The sequence below is a fragment of the Pithys albifrons genome, chromosome 24, assembly GCF_047495875.1.
Source record: "Pithys albifrons albifrons isolate INPA30051 chromosome 24, PitAlb_v1, whole genome shotgun sequence".
In the NCBI taxonomy this organism is placed as follows: Eukaryota; Metazoa; Chordata; class Aves; order Passeriformes; family Thamnophilidae; genus Pithys; species Pithys albifrons.
Genome location: NC_092481.1, coordinates 6,080,732 through 6,097,883, shown reverse-complemented (window position 1 = coordinate 6,097,883; position 17,152 = coordinate 6,080,732). Strand labels below are relative to the sequence as shown.

General features: G+C 50.9%; 1 protein-coding gene across 1 annotated transcript in view; it reads right to left on the bottom strand.

The window, feature by feature from the left end:
* Positions 1-17,152, bottom strand: part of CSMD2 (CUB and Sushi multiple domains 2) — a 292,995-nt gene that overhangs the window by 146,628 nt on the left and 129,215 nt on the right. Inside the window, exons 8-11 of the mRNA XM_071576489.1 lie at positions 15,920-16,007; positions 13,796-13,920; positions 10,860-10,981; positions 3,543-3,646 (exon numbers count right to left, since the gene is read on the bottom strand). Of these exons, the coding sequence (XP_071432590.1) occupies positions 3,543-3,646; positions 10,860-10,981; positions 13,796-13,920; positions 15,920-16,007 (439 nt within the window). The remainder of the gene's footprint in view (positions 1-3,542; positions 3,647-10,859; positions 10,982-13,795; positions 13,921-15,919; positions 16,008-17,152) is intronic.

Sequence of the window (17,152 nt, the reverse complement as noted above, 5' to 3'; positions counted from 1 at the left end):
GGACAATCCCAGAGTTACATCAATCCCAAAGCTACTGCAGACCAGGACAATCCCAGAGCTACTGCAAACCAGGACAATCCCAGAGCTACTGCAAACCAGGACAATCCCAGAGTTATTTGAAACCAGGATAATCCCAGAGTTACATCAATCCCAAAGCTACTGCAGACCAGGACAATCCCAGAGCTACTGCAGACCAGGACAATCCCAGAATTATTGGAAAACAGGACAATCCCAGAATTATTGGAAACCAGGACAATCCCAGAGCTACTGCAGACCAGGACAATCCCAGAGTTATTGAAGACCAGGACTGTCCAGGAGCAATCCCAGAGTTATTGGAAACCAGGACAATCCCAGAGTTATTGGAAACCAGGACTGCTCAGGAGCAATCCCAGAGTTCCTGCCATCCCAGAGTTATTGCAAACCAGGACAATCCCAAAGCTACTGCAGACCAGGACAATCCCAGAGTTATTGAAGACCAGGACTGTCCAGGAGCAATCCCAGAGTTATTGGAAACCAGGACAATCCCAGAGTTACATCAATTCCAGAGTTACAGCAAACCAGGACAATCCCAGAGTTCCTGCAATCCCAGAGTTATTGCAAACCAGGACTGTAGAGGACAATCCCAGAGTTACTGCAGACCAGGAGCAATCCCAGAGTTACTTCAATCCCAGAGTTAGGGCAGACCAGGACAATCCCAGAGTTATTGGAAACCAGGACTGCCCAGGAGCAATCCCAGAGTTACATCAATTCCAGAGTTACAGCAAACCAGGACAATCCCAGAGTTCCTGCAATCCCACAGTTATTGCAAACCAGGACTGCAGAGGACAATCCCAGAGTTACTGAAATCCCAAAGTTCCTGCAATTCCTGTTGCCCCCAGCTCCCAGTTCAGTACCAGCTCCCTGCTCAGTGCCAGCTCCCTGTTCAGTACCAGCTCCCTGCTCAGTGCCAGCTCCCCGCTCAGTGCCAGCTCCCCGCTCAGTGCCAGCTCCCCGCCCAGTGCCAGCTCCCCGCCCAGTGCCAGCTCCCCCAGCACAGGTACCTGAGGTGGGCAGCACCAACCTGGCCATGCACAAACTTCTCCTCCCCACCCCACGGACCTTCCCAGCCCCACAGGCACCAGGGCCCGGTGCAAGCCCTGCAAGCAGCTCCTGCTCCAGCTCTGGCCGTGGGATCCTGTGGCTGTTTTTCCCTGGAATCACAACCATCTGTCCCAAGCCCCACCTTTGCTCTGTGATTGCTTTGACCTGCATCAGGAACTTTATTGATCCCAGGCTGCTGGTAAATGAAGAAGTGATCCTGTTTTAGTGCCTGTTTTGCATGCCCAGAGCCTGCTGGAAGAGCAGGAGTGTTATTGTTGACTCTCAGGTTATTTAAGCAGCAGAGAGGGAGGAACGAGGAACACACGGAGAGAAAAACCTTCGGGAAAAAGGTGCTTCAAAGCTTTTCACATTCTCTGCTCCTCCACTTTAACAAGCTGAGTGATTGATTCGGGTGCTTGTTACTTTAGGGAATAAAACCCTCTCTGCAAGTCAGAAAGCTCAGCCTTCCAATCTGTTCTGTTCCCTGAGATGCATTTCCCAGGGATGAGGGTGAGACTGGAAACAAATGGTCCTTCACGGCTCCGTTTGGGCTCGTGGCTGCTGCTGTGCAAGCTGATTCAAGAGCTCTCCTTGATGGGAGAGGCAGCAGGACTGAGCTCCTCTCCAGCAGCCAAGAAGAAATGAGGAGCAGCAAGAAAACTGGAGCTGCTGTCTCTGACAGGATTGGGTTTCTGTGTTCTGATTCCTCAAAAAGCCCTGCAGTCTGTCTCCAATGGATGCACCTGGATTCAGGTGACAGTGGGATGTTGGGAGAAGTGGACTTTGAACCCCATGAATTACATGTGGAATTCCACATTTCATGAGTTTTCATCTTGTCCTGTATATAAATACAAATTTCCCTGCTAGGAATAGCACCTGCAATTGAGTGGAAAGTTCTGCACTGGGAAAAGATTCCAACCCCTCCACCTTTCTCAGTCCTGGATATTCCACATTTGCATCAGCAAATGCAGAGGGAGAAAAACATGGAATTATTCAAGTCAGATGTAGGAAAACCTTTCTGGGCTGTAGGCAAAGCCAAAGGGATGAAGGAGGAGTCACTGCAGAAGGTCCCTGGCAGTGGTTTGAAGGCTTTGACCAACCAGCTGGGAAATGGTCTGGGACATTTAATTACAAACTCTCTGGAAATAACCAGCCCTCCCATTCCCACACTCTGCAGGGTGGAGCTCCTGACCAAAGAAAAGAAATACGTAGGAAAAGGAACCTTTTGGACACAGAGGTTTGGGCAAGACAAGGGAACATGAAGAGAAGCAAAGATGGAATGGGAGGCTGATTGGTGTGGAAAAATAAGAGAAAAAATAAAAAAAGACTCTCCACCAGTTGGCAAGAGCACAACAGCTTTGCTGGAGAACTTTTGGAGAGGCTTGGAAGGAAAGTAGGACCATTTCTATGTTTGCAACGCTGAAGAAACCTCAGCAGAACATCCTGTTTGCAAAGTAAAGGATGCAAATTGAGGAGGACAATCCCAGCCCTGAAAAGGGTTTACCCAAGAGAACCCTGGGGGTGAAAGGCTCAGGATGTCACCCAGAGAGAGTGGATTTACACTTTGCACAGTAAAACTGAGGGCACAGGAGGGTAGAGACAGATCCAAGCAGCTCTTGGTGCTGCCTGAGCTGCAGCTCCTCTGGTGTTCCAGGTTTTATCCCGTCCCTCAGCACCCTGGACAGCCCCAGCCCCTCCCCAAGGGCCTCACTGAGGCAGCTCAAGGGAAATGAGACACAGAGGGAAGAGCTGAGAGGGAGGAACAGCCCAAACCAACCCCCAAATGAAGAGCAGCCCAAACCAACCCCCAGATGAAGAGCAGCACAAACCAACACCCAGATGAAGAGCAGCCCAAACCAACCCCCAGATGAAGAGCAGCACAAACCAACACCCAGATGAAGAGCAGCACAAACCAACCCCCAGATGAAGAGCAGCCCAAACCAACCCCCAGATGAAGAGCAGCCCAAACCAACCCCCAGATGAAGAGCAGCCCAAACCAACCCCCAGATGAAGAGCAACCCAAACCAACCCCCAAATGAAGAGCAGCACAAACCAACCCCCAGATGAAGAGCAGCCCAAACCAACCCCCAGATGAAGAGCAGCCCAAACCAGCCCCCAAATGAAGAGCAGCCCAAACCAACCCCCAGATGAAGAGCAACCCAAACCAACCCCCAAATGAAGAGCAGCACAAACCAGCCCCCAGATGAAGAGCAGCCCAAACCAACCCCCAGATGAAGAGCAGCCCAAACCAGCCCCCAGATGAAGAACAGCACAAAGAGGTAGAGGGGGCAAAGGAGCTCCTTCCCCCCAACCCAACCCAACCAACCCACCCAATCCAACACAACCCACCCAATCCAACCAAACCCAACCCAACTCAACCAACCCAACCCAACCAACCCAACCCAACCGGCAAAGCCCAGGGCTGGCTCCCCCTCCCCAGGGACTCAGCAATTGCTACTTACACATAAAGGACAGTTTTCTGGTCTCCAACTTGGCCTCCATCCCCCACTGTCAGAGTGTCATATCCTCTCTCCAGCTCAAATTCCTCAAAGGTGAGTTTGATAACCTGGCAAAGACACAGCACGTTAACAGGAACCACCCTGCAGCGGGTGCCCTCCTCCTGTCTGTCTGTCTGTCTGTCTGTCTGTCTGCCCAGGGAAGGGCATTTTCCAGAGCATTCCTATCTGCAGGACACCTCCAGAGGTGACCAGCCTTGCTTTTTATAGCCCTGGAGCCTTTCCATCCAGACAGATCGAGCTCTTCCCCAAATTGCCTCTCCCATTTCTCAGCTTTATCTATCGATTTCCCGGATGACTTTACTGATAAAAATGTGTGTGTTGGGACTTCAGCAGGAGCTTTTTTTGAGTTGTTGGGTTTTTTCACCAGGTTGTTCTGCCCTTTCCTTCCCAGCCCTGAAACCCTGGGGATGGATTTGAGTGTGCAGACAGGCAGATGTTTGGTACACTCAGTGCAAGAGGAGAGTCTTTTGCTCTGTGTTGTTCACAAAGTTCTTCCAATTTCTGCTGAGACCAAGAAAGGATTTACATGAATTACCACTGGGGTAACTCAGGGAAGTTGTCTCTGGCTGTCTGTGAACACAATCACCATCGTCGTCGTCATCATCATCTTCATCATCATCACCATCATCAATCATCGTCATCGTCATCAATCATCATCGTCATCGTCACCATCATCATCCTCATCATCACCATCATCACCATCACCATCATCAATCATCATTATCAATCATCATCACCGTCATCATCATCATCACCATCACCATCATCATCACCATCGTCATCACTATCATCACCATCATCGTCATCATCACCATCACCATCATCATCATGATCATCACCATCATCATCATCATCACCATCGTCATCACTATCATCACCATCGTCATCATCATCACCATCATCATCATCATCACCATCATCGTCATCATCACCATCACCATCATCATCATCATCGTCACCATCGTCATCACCATCACCATCATCATCACCATCACCATCGTCATCACCATCATCATCATCACCGTCACCATCGTCATCACCATCATCATCATCATCGTCACCATCGTCATCACCATCATCATCATGATCATCATCACCATCACCATCATCATCATCATCACCATCATCATCATGATCATCACCATCATCATCATCATCATCACCATCGTCATCACCATCATCATCACCATCACCATCATGATCATCATCACCATCACCATCATCATCATGATCATCCTCACCATCACCATCATCATCATCACCACCATCACCATCACCATCACCACCACCATCACATCTGACCACACTCTTTCTGTCCTGTGTTTTCTCTCCTGTTCCACCCAAATTTCACCCATTTCTGCAGCCCCCACAGATCCTTCAGGAGCACAAGTCCCATGGACACCACGAGGTTTTATCTCCCAAACCTTTGAGCTGCTTTGGAAATCTCTTCTTTTCAAACACAACATGATTTAGGGGACAAAGGTGCTTAATTCAGGCTGGGAGAGGCTGAACAGACAGAAAAGGGAGAGAATTCCATTTACAGAAATGCTTCCCAACCCTCCACCAGGAGAAATCAAGGGAGCTTTTCTTCTTGGAGCTCTTTGGGTGACCTGACCCAACACTTGGATGCGTCAGCCCTTTGTACAAGTGCCTTTGAACACACTGAATTTCCCAACTTTTAACAGATTAAAGCTCCACCTTTGGGTTCAGGCCACTTTTGGCTATTTTAGACAACACAGAATTACCCAAAGCAATGGAGGAGGAGGAGCCTCGTGTGTGCCAAGGCCCACAGACACCTGATGCCACCTGATGCTTCCTGATGCCACCTGATGCCACCTAATGCCACTGGATGACTCCTGATGTCACCTGATGCCTCCTGATGCCACCTGATGCCTCCTGATGTCACCTGATGCCACCCTGATGCCACCTGATGACTCCTGATGTCACCTGATGCCTCCTGATCCCTCCTGATGTCACCTGATGCCTCCTGATGTCACCTGATGCCACCCTGATGCCACCCTGATGCCACCTGATGCCACCTGGTGCCTCCTGATGTCACCTCATGCCTCCTGATGTCACCTCATGCCACCTGATGCCACCTGATGTCACCTGATGCCTCCTGATGTCACCTGATGCCACCTGATGCCTCCTGATGTCACCTGATGCCTCCTGATGACACCTGATGTCACCTGATGCCACCTGATGCCTCCTGATGCCTCCTGATGACACCTAATGTCACCTGATGCCTCCTGATGCCACCTGATGTCATCTGATGCCACCTGATACCACCTGATGCCACCTGATGACTCCTGATGTCACCTGATGCCTCCTGATGTCACCTGATGACTCCTGATGCCACCTGATGCCACCTGATGCCACCCAACATCTCAGCCTGGGGCACAAGAAACCCAAATCCTGGGCTTGGAGGCTCTTGCCTGGTGAAAGCAGCCCCTGCTGCCAACACCTGAACAGAGGTTCAACCACAGGGCCCCAAAGTGCTGAAATTCACCCCAAAAGCACAAAATAATGGAGTTTATTTTCCAAATGCATCGAAAGGGTGGATTTGACCCACAACATTCTGAAAACAGAGTTTGTCCCTGAGCCCCAGGACGGAGAACCAGGAGCTTGTGTGATCCCTCAGCCAACTTTGGAACACTAATTTGAGTAGTAGCACCAAAATACGAACCTGTGCAGACCATTATTAAACCATGTAATGCTGGAATAATGTAATTAATACAAAGAACACGGGGCTGGAGAGCTGCACACATCGTTAGTTCAATCACTCACTCAAGTGAGCTGCATTCTGAGCAGCCTGACCCTAATTAAACAACTAATTACATTCTAGCACACTCAAGACTCCAACCTCGTGGCACAGGAACTGGATGCTGAATACAATATTTATTTATCCATTCCCCTATTTCCTTTTTTTTTTTCTTCTTCTTCTTTCGGCTCTGAAAGCTGAAAATTATTTAATGATTCATTAACCAACAGGAGACCTCCCAGCACACACAAACACGGGGATGACACAAAAGCTCCATTTGAAGCTGCTGAAGTGACAGGGAGCAATTAGCACAGCCCCGAAAATGGGCTGGAATGTGACACCTGATTCCAGAGCTTTGTGGCATCGAGTGATGTGAAGTGCAGGCACGTTCAGAGGGGAAAAAAAAACACCCCACAATAATCCTCTCCCTGAGAACACCTCTTGCTGTTCCATCCAGATGATTCACAGGCAAATTCCTCATCTCCTCATCTCCCCAGGCTCTAAAACTCCTCTTAATTTGGGCTGAATCCTCCCCTGGAGGGGCCCATCTCCCTCCAGCACAAAAAGCTTGGCCAAAGCTCCTGAGATTCCAGGTGAGAACAACCCCAGGAGAAACATCACCCAGCGACGCCCATGATGGCCAAAAGCTCCAGAAATAGGTTTTTTATGCAAATTGCCCAATTATCATATTCATCCCTCAGTTCCCCAAGTGATTTATTTTGCTGCTGTGGTTGAAATGAATTCCCAAGGCACCAAGAAGCAGCAGGAAAACATCTTTTTATAGCCTGAATATCCCCCCAATGGGTTTGACGTCCCCACTCTGTGCAGGGACAAGTTGCCAATGGGAGTTGTGTGCCCTCAGAGCTGCTGCTGGAGGGTCTGAGCCAACCTGGGGGGGATTGTGGGGCTCAGTGGATGTGGCTCTGGGTTATTTTCCAAATGTACAACAGGTCTAGATTTGCAAATGAGGGCTCAGTGCAGCCCCCACCTCAATTAACAGCTCCATGATCCAAAGCCCACTGCAATTAAAAGGTTACAGGGAGCTCAGAGGCTCCAGCTCAGGCACATGATGCCTCATAATCCAAGGATTTTACAGCATTTTAAGGAATTCCTCCCCAGTCCCTCCCTGAGGAATGGGGGGCACTGGGACCATCCCTTGGCTGCTCCTCCTCAGCCCTCCCTGACCCAGAGGGAAGATGTTTAGATGTTTCTCCACCTGAACGTTGCACTGCCAGGATGAAACATCAAAACCCCAGAACCTCTTTATAAACTGCTGTTATTCATGAACTCTTCATCATTTCAAGGGAAAAGGCAAAGGGAGTCTCTTGACACAGCTCATAAAAGCTGCTGGTTTGACCAATCTCTCCATATTTCAGTGTTAAAACCTGTGATGGAGCCCAAACTACAGCTCTGCTGCTGTCAAGTCTCTGCTCCGAGCTGGGAAGTATCAAAACAAATGGATTTCCCCCATTTCAAGCCCCTTTATAAAGGCTGAGGATCAGGAGCTGCACGTTCTGGTTCCAAATCAATTCTTCATTTTCACTCAGGCTTAAAAGCTGAAGGAGAAACCAAAGAGGGGAAGAGGAGCTTTCCCTAAGCAGCAATTCCCAGGGGGAAAGGAGCTCCCTCCTCCTGCCCTCTGGGGGCTGAAATGCTGCTGGGCAAGGACCATCCCCTGCCAAAAGGCTGAGCATTCCTGGCACAGCCTCCCTGCCCTGCCTGGGCACTGCCAACCAGCAGCTCTGCTCAGCTGGGTGGCATTTTCCCCACCTCTCACACCAAGAGATCAAAGGGCTTTCGATTAGAAGTAATTACACTGGCTTTTAATTACATCTTTGAACAGAGAGAAGGGAAGGTGAGTGGGGTGGGACTCAGAGACAGCTCAGAAAACGTGGCACAGTCTGGAGGGGCAGAGCAGGAACAGGGAGCTGAGCTAGGCTTAACCCCTGGCACCAAAGGGGCTGAGCTGGGTGCCAGTCCTGCCCCTCCCCTGCCCATTCTCCCTCTCCCTGCTCCTGCCCCACAGCAGCTGCACCCACAGCCCCTCCAGACAGAGGGGGACACATTTCCAAGGAATTCACCCCACCCCTCCCCTTCTCTGCCCCTCTGGTGCCACCCAGAGCTGTGCTGGGCCAGGGCTGGCACCAACCTGGGAGCAGCAGCTCCCCTGGGCCTGAGCCACGGGGCTAAAGGTCTGCCCTGCCTGGACAGCCCCTCCAGATCCCAGCCAGAAACATTTGCATCCCAATCCAGAAACATTTGCATCCCAATCCAGAAATCTTTTTATCCCAGCCCAGAAATCTTTTTATCCCAATCCAGAAATCTTTTTATCCCAAATCATGAAACCTTTTTACCCCAATCCAGAAATCATCTTATCCCAGTCCTGAAATCTTCTTTTCCCAGTCCTGAAATCTTCTTATCCCAATCCAGAAATCATCTTATTCCAGTCCAGAAATCTTTTTATCCCAATCCTGAAATCTTTTTATCCCAGTCCTGAAATCTTCTCATCCCGGCCCAGAAATCTTTTTATCCAAGTTCTGAAATCATTTTATCCCAGTCCTGAATCCTTCCCTGGGAGGGTGGGCAGGCCCTGGCACAGGTTGGGCAGAGAAGCTGTGGCTGCCCCATCCCTGGCAGTGCCCAAGGCCAGGTTGGAGCAGCCTGGGCTGGTGGGAGGTGTCCCTGCCCATTCCAGGGGGTGGGACTGGCTGATCCATGAGGTTTCTTCCAATCCAAAGCACTCCATGTCTCCCTGAACTCAAGATGAGCTCAGTGCTGAAACTTAAACCCCTTCCAAGTGGTTGTAGTTGAACACCTCAAAATAAAAGGCCCTTCCTAAAGCACCAAGTAGGAATTGATGCCAGAGAAGCTTGGCCTGGCACAGGCTGCCCAGAGAGGCTGTGGCTGCCCCATCCCTGCCACTGTCCAAGGTCTCATGGAAGGTGTCACTGCCCAGGGAAGGGGGTTGGACTAAGATGATCTTTGAGGTTTCCCCCAAATCCAACTCAACCTAACACAATCCAACCCAATCCAACCCAACTCAACCTAACCCAACCCAACCCCAACCCAAATCCAACTCAATCTAACCCAACCCAACCCAGCCCCAACCCAAACCAACCCAATCCAACCTAATCCAACCCAATCTAACCCAACTCAACCCCAACTCAATCTAACCCAACCTAACCCCAACCCAAACCAACCCAAACCCAACCCAACCCAATCCAACCTAATCCAACCCAACCCCAACCCAAATCAACCCAATCCAACCCAATCCAACCTAATCCAACCCAACCCCAACCCAAATCCAACTCAATCTAACCCAGCCCAACCAAACCCAACCCAGCCCCAACCCAAACCCAAACCAATCCAACCTAATCCAACCCAACCCCAACCCAAATCCAACTCAATCTAACCCAGCCCAACCAAACCCAACCCAGCCCAGCCCCAACCCAAACCCAAACCCAACCCAATCCAACCGAATCCAACTTAATCCAACCCAACCCCAACCCAAATCCAACTCAATCTAACCCAACCCAACCAAACCCAAACCCAACCCAATCCAACCGAATCCAACCTAATCCAACCTAATCCAACCCAACCCCAACCCAAATCCAACTCAATCTAACCCAGCCCAACCAAACCCAACCCAGCCCCAACCCAAACCCAAACCCAACCCAATCCAACCGAATCCAACCTAATCCAACCTAATCCAACCCAACCCCAACCCAAATCCAACTCAATCTAACCCAGCCCAGCCAAACCCAACCCAGCCCCAACCCAAACCCAAACTCAACCCAATCCAACCGAATCCAACCTAATCCAACCTAATCCAACCCAACCCCAACCCAAATCCAACTCAATCTAACCCAGCCCAACCAAACCCAACCCAGCCCAGCCCCAATCCAAACCCAAACCCAAACCCAACCCAATCCAACTGAATCCAACCCAACCCCAACCCAAATCCAACTCAATCTAACCCAGCCCAACCAAACCCAACCCAGCCCAGCCCCAACCCAAACCCAAACCCAACCCAATCCAACCGAATCCAACCTAATCCAACCCAACCCCAACCCAAATCCAACTCAATCTAACCCAGCCCAACCAAACCCAAACCCAACCCAATCCAACCGAATCCAACCTAATCCAACCTAATCCAACCCAACCACAACCCAAATCCAACTCAATCTAACCCAGCCCAACCAAACCCAACCCAGCCCCAACCCAAACCCAAACCCAACCCAATCCAACCAAATCCAACCTAATCCAACCCAACCCCAACCCAAATCCAACTCAATCTAACCCAGCCCAACCAAACCCAACCCAGCCCAGCCCCAACCCAAACCCAAACTCAACCCAATCCAACCGAATCCAACCTAATCCAACCCAACCCAACTCAATCCAATCCACCCCACCCCACCCCACCCCACCCCAGCCTGGGCTCCAGGGAGGCTGGTTCTCCTGGAGCAGCAGAGCTGTGCCAGCCCAGGGGGCAGACCCACCTTGGCAGGGTTGAGGGCGGTGATGACCCACACGCAGTAGGCGTTGTTGTCGTACTGCACCGGATAATTGGGCGACGTGATGACCCCGCTGGGCCCTCGCAGGTACATGTCACACATCCTGGCTGGGGACACAAACACACAGCAGGGGCACTGAGGCTGGGGGGGATCCTGGGCACGGGGCAGGGGGTACAAACTCAGAGCTGCCACTCTGGGTTGTGCCCACAAAGCCAAACACGCGTTTGTTCCACTCACAGAGCAGAGTGGAGGAATCATCTGTGGGGCCACCAAACCCTTCCCAAGGGCCATCAGGGAGAGGACCATCAGCCCAGCCAACAACAACCCCCTCCCTAGTGCTGAGACTTATTTTATTCTCTTTTCTTTTTTCTACTCAATTAAAGCCTCACAAAAATAAGTTTTGTATCCAGGACAGCGAAACCAACTCCACAGAAGGTTCTGGGAAAGATGCAGCTCCCTTTTCATGTCCCCCAAAAGCCACATTTCCTTTCTTCTTGCAGATCAAAACCAAAAAAAGGACTGCACAGCAAGAATTTATTATGTAATTATTAAGTATTTATTAGGTTGGTTTCGTTTGGATACGACTGAGGGCTCAGAACCAAGATGGAAACTGAGCTTTGCATCCTAAAACCATCTCAGGTGAAGGAGAAGATGGGAAGTGCTTAAACAGGGAAATTGTGGTGTCCCCTTGATGTGAGATTTAGCTGGAATCTTCCAGCAGGAAATGTGGGGAGGACCATCCTGGCCCTGGAACTGCCCCTGCCCTCGGGATGGAGCCTCAAAATGGATTTATTTCGAATTTCAAAGATGTATTTGCACAGGTGGGACCTGCAGGGCTTTGTTCCACCCCTCCAAACTGCAGGAGAACATGGAAAAGGAGCTCCTGGCCAAGCTGGGGCACAGGTGGGTGTGAGGGAACATGTGGAATGAAGGAGCTGAGGGCACCTTTTCATGAATTCAAACCACATCCCTCCTGTTTCCAGCAGCTGAGAATGTGCCCTGTGCCATCTGGACACTGCTGGGCATTCCCTTTCCTCCACCCTCACCCCTCTGCTGCAACTCAGGAAAATTTGGTACACTCAGGTTCAATCAAAGGACAGTTTTGTTTGTGAATAAAGTGGCCACCACCAGCAAAATGAGATTAAATATTGATCCCCCAACAGGCTGGGGCACTCCTGCCCCCTGGAAAGGAACATCTGCCACTGGAAGGGAACAACTGCAGGAGAACATGGAAAAGGATCTCCTGGCCAAGCTGGGACACAGGTGGGTGTGAGGGAACATGTGGAATGAAGGAGCTGAGGGCACCTCTCCATGAAGCCAAACCACATCCCTCCTGCCTCAGCCCTGAGTTGTCCCACCTGACAGCAAATTAAAGGAAAATCCCATTATTCCCACTTTTCAGGGGTGTTCAGGAGCCAGAGGGAACCTGCTGTGGATGGGGGAGCTGCAAAAGCCCAAAGGTTGAAGACTGGGCATCAAAAGTTCTTCCAGCCCAGGGTGGGGGTTAAAGAAAATCATCTCACTGGGCCCCCTGATGTCAGAATTTGGGAGAATCTCAAAGGGAAAATGGAACAAACAGAAGGGGGGAAAAAAAGGGAAATTAAGGTAAAATAAAGAGCAAGTTGGAAACTTGTTCAAAAGGAAAAAAGCACAACAGGAAAGTCAACAGTTAAAAAAATTATGTTGATTCATAGAGACATAATAACAGAGGCAAATCCTTTCTTATCTCCTGCAAGAGGACACCATAAATTTCCTTTATAGTGTCACATATTTATGCCAAATATCCTCTTACATTGATTCAATTTATTCCAGGCTTGTTTCAGGAATTAGACAGGATTCCAAAGCCTTGAAAAAAAATCTGCAGATGAAATTAAAGGAAAAAAGAACTCGAAAAAAACCCCACCCACCTATTTATGACTTTAAGAGCTTTAAAGGGATTTCATTAAAAACATTACAAGTTGCTCATTATTAACATTACAAATATCACATTATTCATGGGAATTTTGGGGAAAGGGAATGGAAACAAAATGGCCAAGGGCAAAATGGGCACTGGTTTGTTTTGCTTTGGAAGAAAATTCCTTTCCCTGATGGCTCAAGGCACAGGGTGATGATGCTGAGGAACCACTGCCCCCAAACCCCCACATGGCTGCCCAAGAAAAGCAAATTCCAGTTAAAAAAGATCTCCCTCCATCTCTGCTTTTCCAGAGTTTATTCCAGGCTTTCACCTTTTCTCCCTGCTCCTCTTTATCCCGTGAAAGGAAATCCCTGGAATTGAGTGATGGATGATCTTCCTTAAATAATTGTCAGATCTGTTGACCATCAGAGATAATGGGAAGGAGTTGCTGCCTGGGAGGGTGGGCAGGCCCTGGCACAGGGTGCCCAGAGGAGCTGCCCCAGCCCTGGAAGTGTCCATGGCCAGGCTGGAGCTCCCTGAGCTGGTGGGAGGACCCAGGTGGGCTTTGGGTCCCACCAGGAGGGCTTTGGGTCCCACCAGGAGGGCTTTGGGTCCCACCAGGAGGGCTTTGGGTCCCACCAGGAGGGCTTTGGGTCCCACCAGGTGGGCTTTGGGTCCCACCAGGTGGGCTTTGGGTCCCACCAGGTGGGCTTTGAGTCCCACCAGGAGGGGTTTAGGTCCCACCCGGTGGGCTTTGGGTCCCACCCGGTGGGCTTTGGGTCCCACCAGGAGGGGTTTGGGTCCCACCAGGAGGGGTTTGGGTCCCACCAGGAGGGGTTTGGGTCCCACCAGGAGGGGTTTGGGTCCCACCAGGAGGGCTCTGGGTCCCAACCCAACCTATTCCAGATCCCACCACCTTCCCACGGGATTCCAAACCCAAGCACATGGTGGGTGATGCTCCAAGGGGACCCTGAGGAGATGGGATGTCCCAAAGCCCTCCTGCCCCAGGCAGAAGTTGCCCCCTCACCTCTGCAGACAGGCCTGTGGTCGCTCCAGGCCACGATGAGGTCACTCACTCTCTTGCAGGTGATGCTCTTGGAGCCCTGCAGGTCGTAGCCCTCATTGCAGGAGAACTGGATGCTGGAGCCCAGCCTGGAAGGGAGGGGATGTCAGCACTGCCCCTGTGCCCACAGCATTGCCCCTGTGCCCACAGCCTTGACCCTGTGCCCACAGCACTGCCCCTGTGCCCACAGCCTTGCCCCTGCGCCCACAGCCTTGACCCTGTGCCCACAGAATTGCCCCTGAGCCCACAGCATTGCCCTTGTGCCCACAGCCTTGCCCCTGTGCCCACAGCCTTGCCCCTGCGCCCACTCCCATGCCCAGGACAGCCCTGGCACTCACAGCAGGATGGAGCAGTGACAGGTGTGCCCCACACACCTGCTCTGCTTGCCAGGGGCTGGTGCCCACCAGGCTTTGTGCCCCTGCAGTGGGAGCTCCCCCAGGGAGGGAGCACAGGCAGCCCCAGGAGGTGGCACAGATGGCACCTCAACATTCTTACAGTGACAAAAATGTCCTTTATCTGCTGAGATTTGTCCCTTGGTCTGTGAGTTTGGGTCCAGCCCCTCTGCTGTTCTGCCTCACTCAACAGGGCCAGTTTCCAGCAGCTGAGAATGTGCCCTGTGCCATCTGGGCACTGCTGGGCATTCCCTTTCTTCCACCCTCACCCCTCTGCTGCATCTCAGGAAAATTTGGCAGACTCAGGTTCAATCAAAAGACACTTTTTTTTTTTGTGAATAAAGTGGCCACCACCAGAAAAATGAGATTAAATATTGATCCCCCAACAGGCTGGGGCACTCCTGCCCCCTGGAAAGGAACATCTGCCACTGGAAGGGAATAACAGCAGGAGAACATGGAAAAGGATCTCCTGGCCAAGCTGGGACACAGGTGGGTGTGAGGGAACATGTGGAATGAAGGAGCTGAGGGCACCTTTTCATGAATTCAAACCACATCCCTCCTGTTTCCAGCAGCTGAGAATGTGCCCTGTGCCATCTGGGCACTGCTGGGCATTCCCTTTCCTCCACCCTCACCCCTCTGCTGCATCTCAGGAAAATTTGGCAGACTCAGGTTCAATCAAAAGACACTTTTTTTTTGTGAATAAAGTGGCCACCACCAGCAAAATGAGATTAAATATTGATCCCCCAACAGGCTGGGGCACTCCTGCCCCCTGGAAAGGAACATTTGCCACTGGAAGGGAATAACAGCAGAGTTTGAAACGTGATAAAAAAACAATTATCTCCCTCCACACACACCAAGTGACATGGAACTGTATCAGTCACCTCCAGTTCTCTGGGGTAGGGCCATGCTGGGGCTTAAGCTGATTGGAAAAGGGATTTTTGGGGTTTTTTTTTTTTGCTGTTCAAGACAATTTTCCTGCAATTCACCAGACGGGGAACAGCAGCACACATGGACTGGAAAGGCACTCAGCAACAGGACAAGGGGGAACAACTCAAGCTCTGCCAGGGGAAATTCAAGTTGGAGATGAGAAAAAAATTCTTTGCAGAGAGAGTGCTCAGGGATTGGAATGGGCTGCCCAGAGAGGGGGTGGATTCCCCATCCCTGGAGGTTTTTCAGCTGAGCTTGGCCGTGGCACTGAGTGCCATGATCTGGTAAAGGGACTGGAGTTGGACCAAGGGTTGAACTTGATGATGTTGGAGGTCTTTTCCAACCCAACCCATTCTGTGATTCTGTGGATGTGGCACTGAGTGAGAATCCACCATGTCTTGATCCAACCCCACTGGGAGAATCCACCATGTCTTGATCCAACCCCACTGTGATCACCAGCCCAGGGCACTCTGTCCCATGGGCTGGTGATCACAGTGGGGTTGGATCAAGGGTTGGACTTGCTGATCTCAGAGATCTTTTCCAACCCAATCCATTCTATGGTTCAAGAGCACACCTGAATTGTGAGGGGGTAAATTCTCCCAGAAATCCTCCCAGGCCCACAATAATTCCCTCCCTCAGCACTGTGGGCAGGGCTGTCAGGGGGAACCCACTGGAGGGGCAGGGGGTCTCTGCACAGACTCCAAGGAGCACAAACAGGCACAGACAGAGCTTGGCACATGCAAGAAACACCCCCCGAAAAGGCTCTTACCGAAAATCGTCTCCTATTCTTTTGCCTCTCTCTGGAATCCCAGGGTCTGGACACATATTATGTCCCTGGGACACACCAACCTGAGTTACTACAAAGCAAAAACAGCACAGACAGAGACAGAATAGCAAAAGAAACATTCTTTCATCAGGTGTCTTGGTGGATGTGGAGAGGAAAATGGCAATTGGTAGCTCGAAAACCTGCCCGTGATCCATTTGGTTTGGAAAAAGCAGCTTTGGAAACAAACACCCTGGAATTATTTCAGCTCAGTTCACACACCAGAGGGTTTTCTAGGAAATGCCAACCAGGGACATGGTTCTCCCTCCATTCCAATGCAGAAATACCTTTGTAAATAGTTGGAATTTATTGGTTCTCCCCCCATTGCACTGCAGAAATTCCTCTGAAAAGAGTTGGGATTTAAATGTTCTCCCCCCATTCCACTGCAGAAATTCCTCTGAAAAGAGTTGGGATTTAATTGTTCTCCCCCCATTCCACTGCAGAAATTCCTCTGTAAAGAGTTGGGATTTAATTGTTCTCCCCCCATTCCACTGCAGAAATTCCTCTGTAAAGAGTTGGGATTTAATTGTTCTCCCCCCATTCCACTGCAGAAATTCCTCTGAAAAGAGTCGGGGTTTAGTTTTCCATTCTGCAAAGTGACACCAATTGAACAGCCCATCTCGGAGCCTGGCATTGAAAGAGCCACCTGTGACCCACTGAGGTGCCATCCTGACCCCACAGCCTGCCCAGTGGTGCCAGGGAAAGGGAACAACTCCATGAAAAGGCAGGTGTGTGGTACCAGGGGAAAAACCAAGCACAGAACATGAGGCAGAAAGGAGAGGGAAATGTGAGCTGAGGGTTCCAGAGAAGGTCACTGGGGCTGGAGATGGAGAATTCCATGGGCAGCCTCAGAGGAGCTGCCAACACCCAGGAGAGCCAGGAATGGGTGAGGAACTGCCAACACCCAGGAGATCCATGGAGGGATGAGGAACTGCCAACACCCAGGAGATCCATGGAGGGATGAGGAACTGCCAACACCCAGGAGAACCATGGAGGGATGAGGAACTGCCAACACCCAGGAGAACCATGGAGGGATGAGGAACTGCCAACACCCAGGAGATCCATGGAGGGATGAGGAACTGCCAACACCCAGGAGAGCCATAGAGGGATGAGGAACTGCCAACACCCAGGAGAGCCAGGAAGGGATGAGGAGCTGCCAACACCCAGGAGAGCCATGGA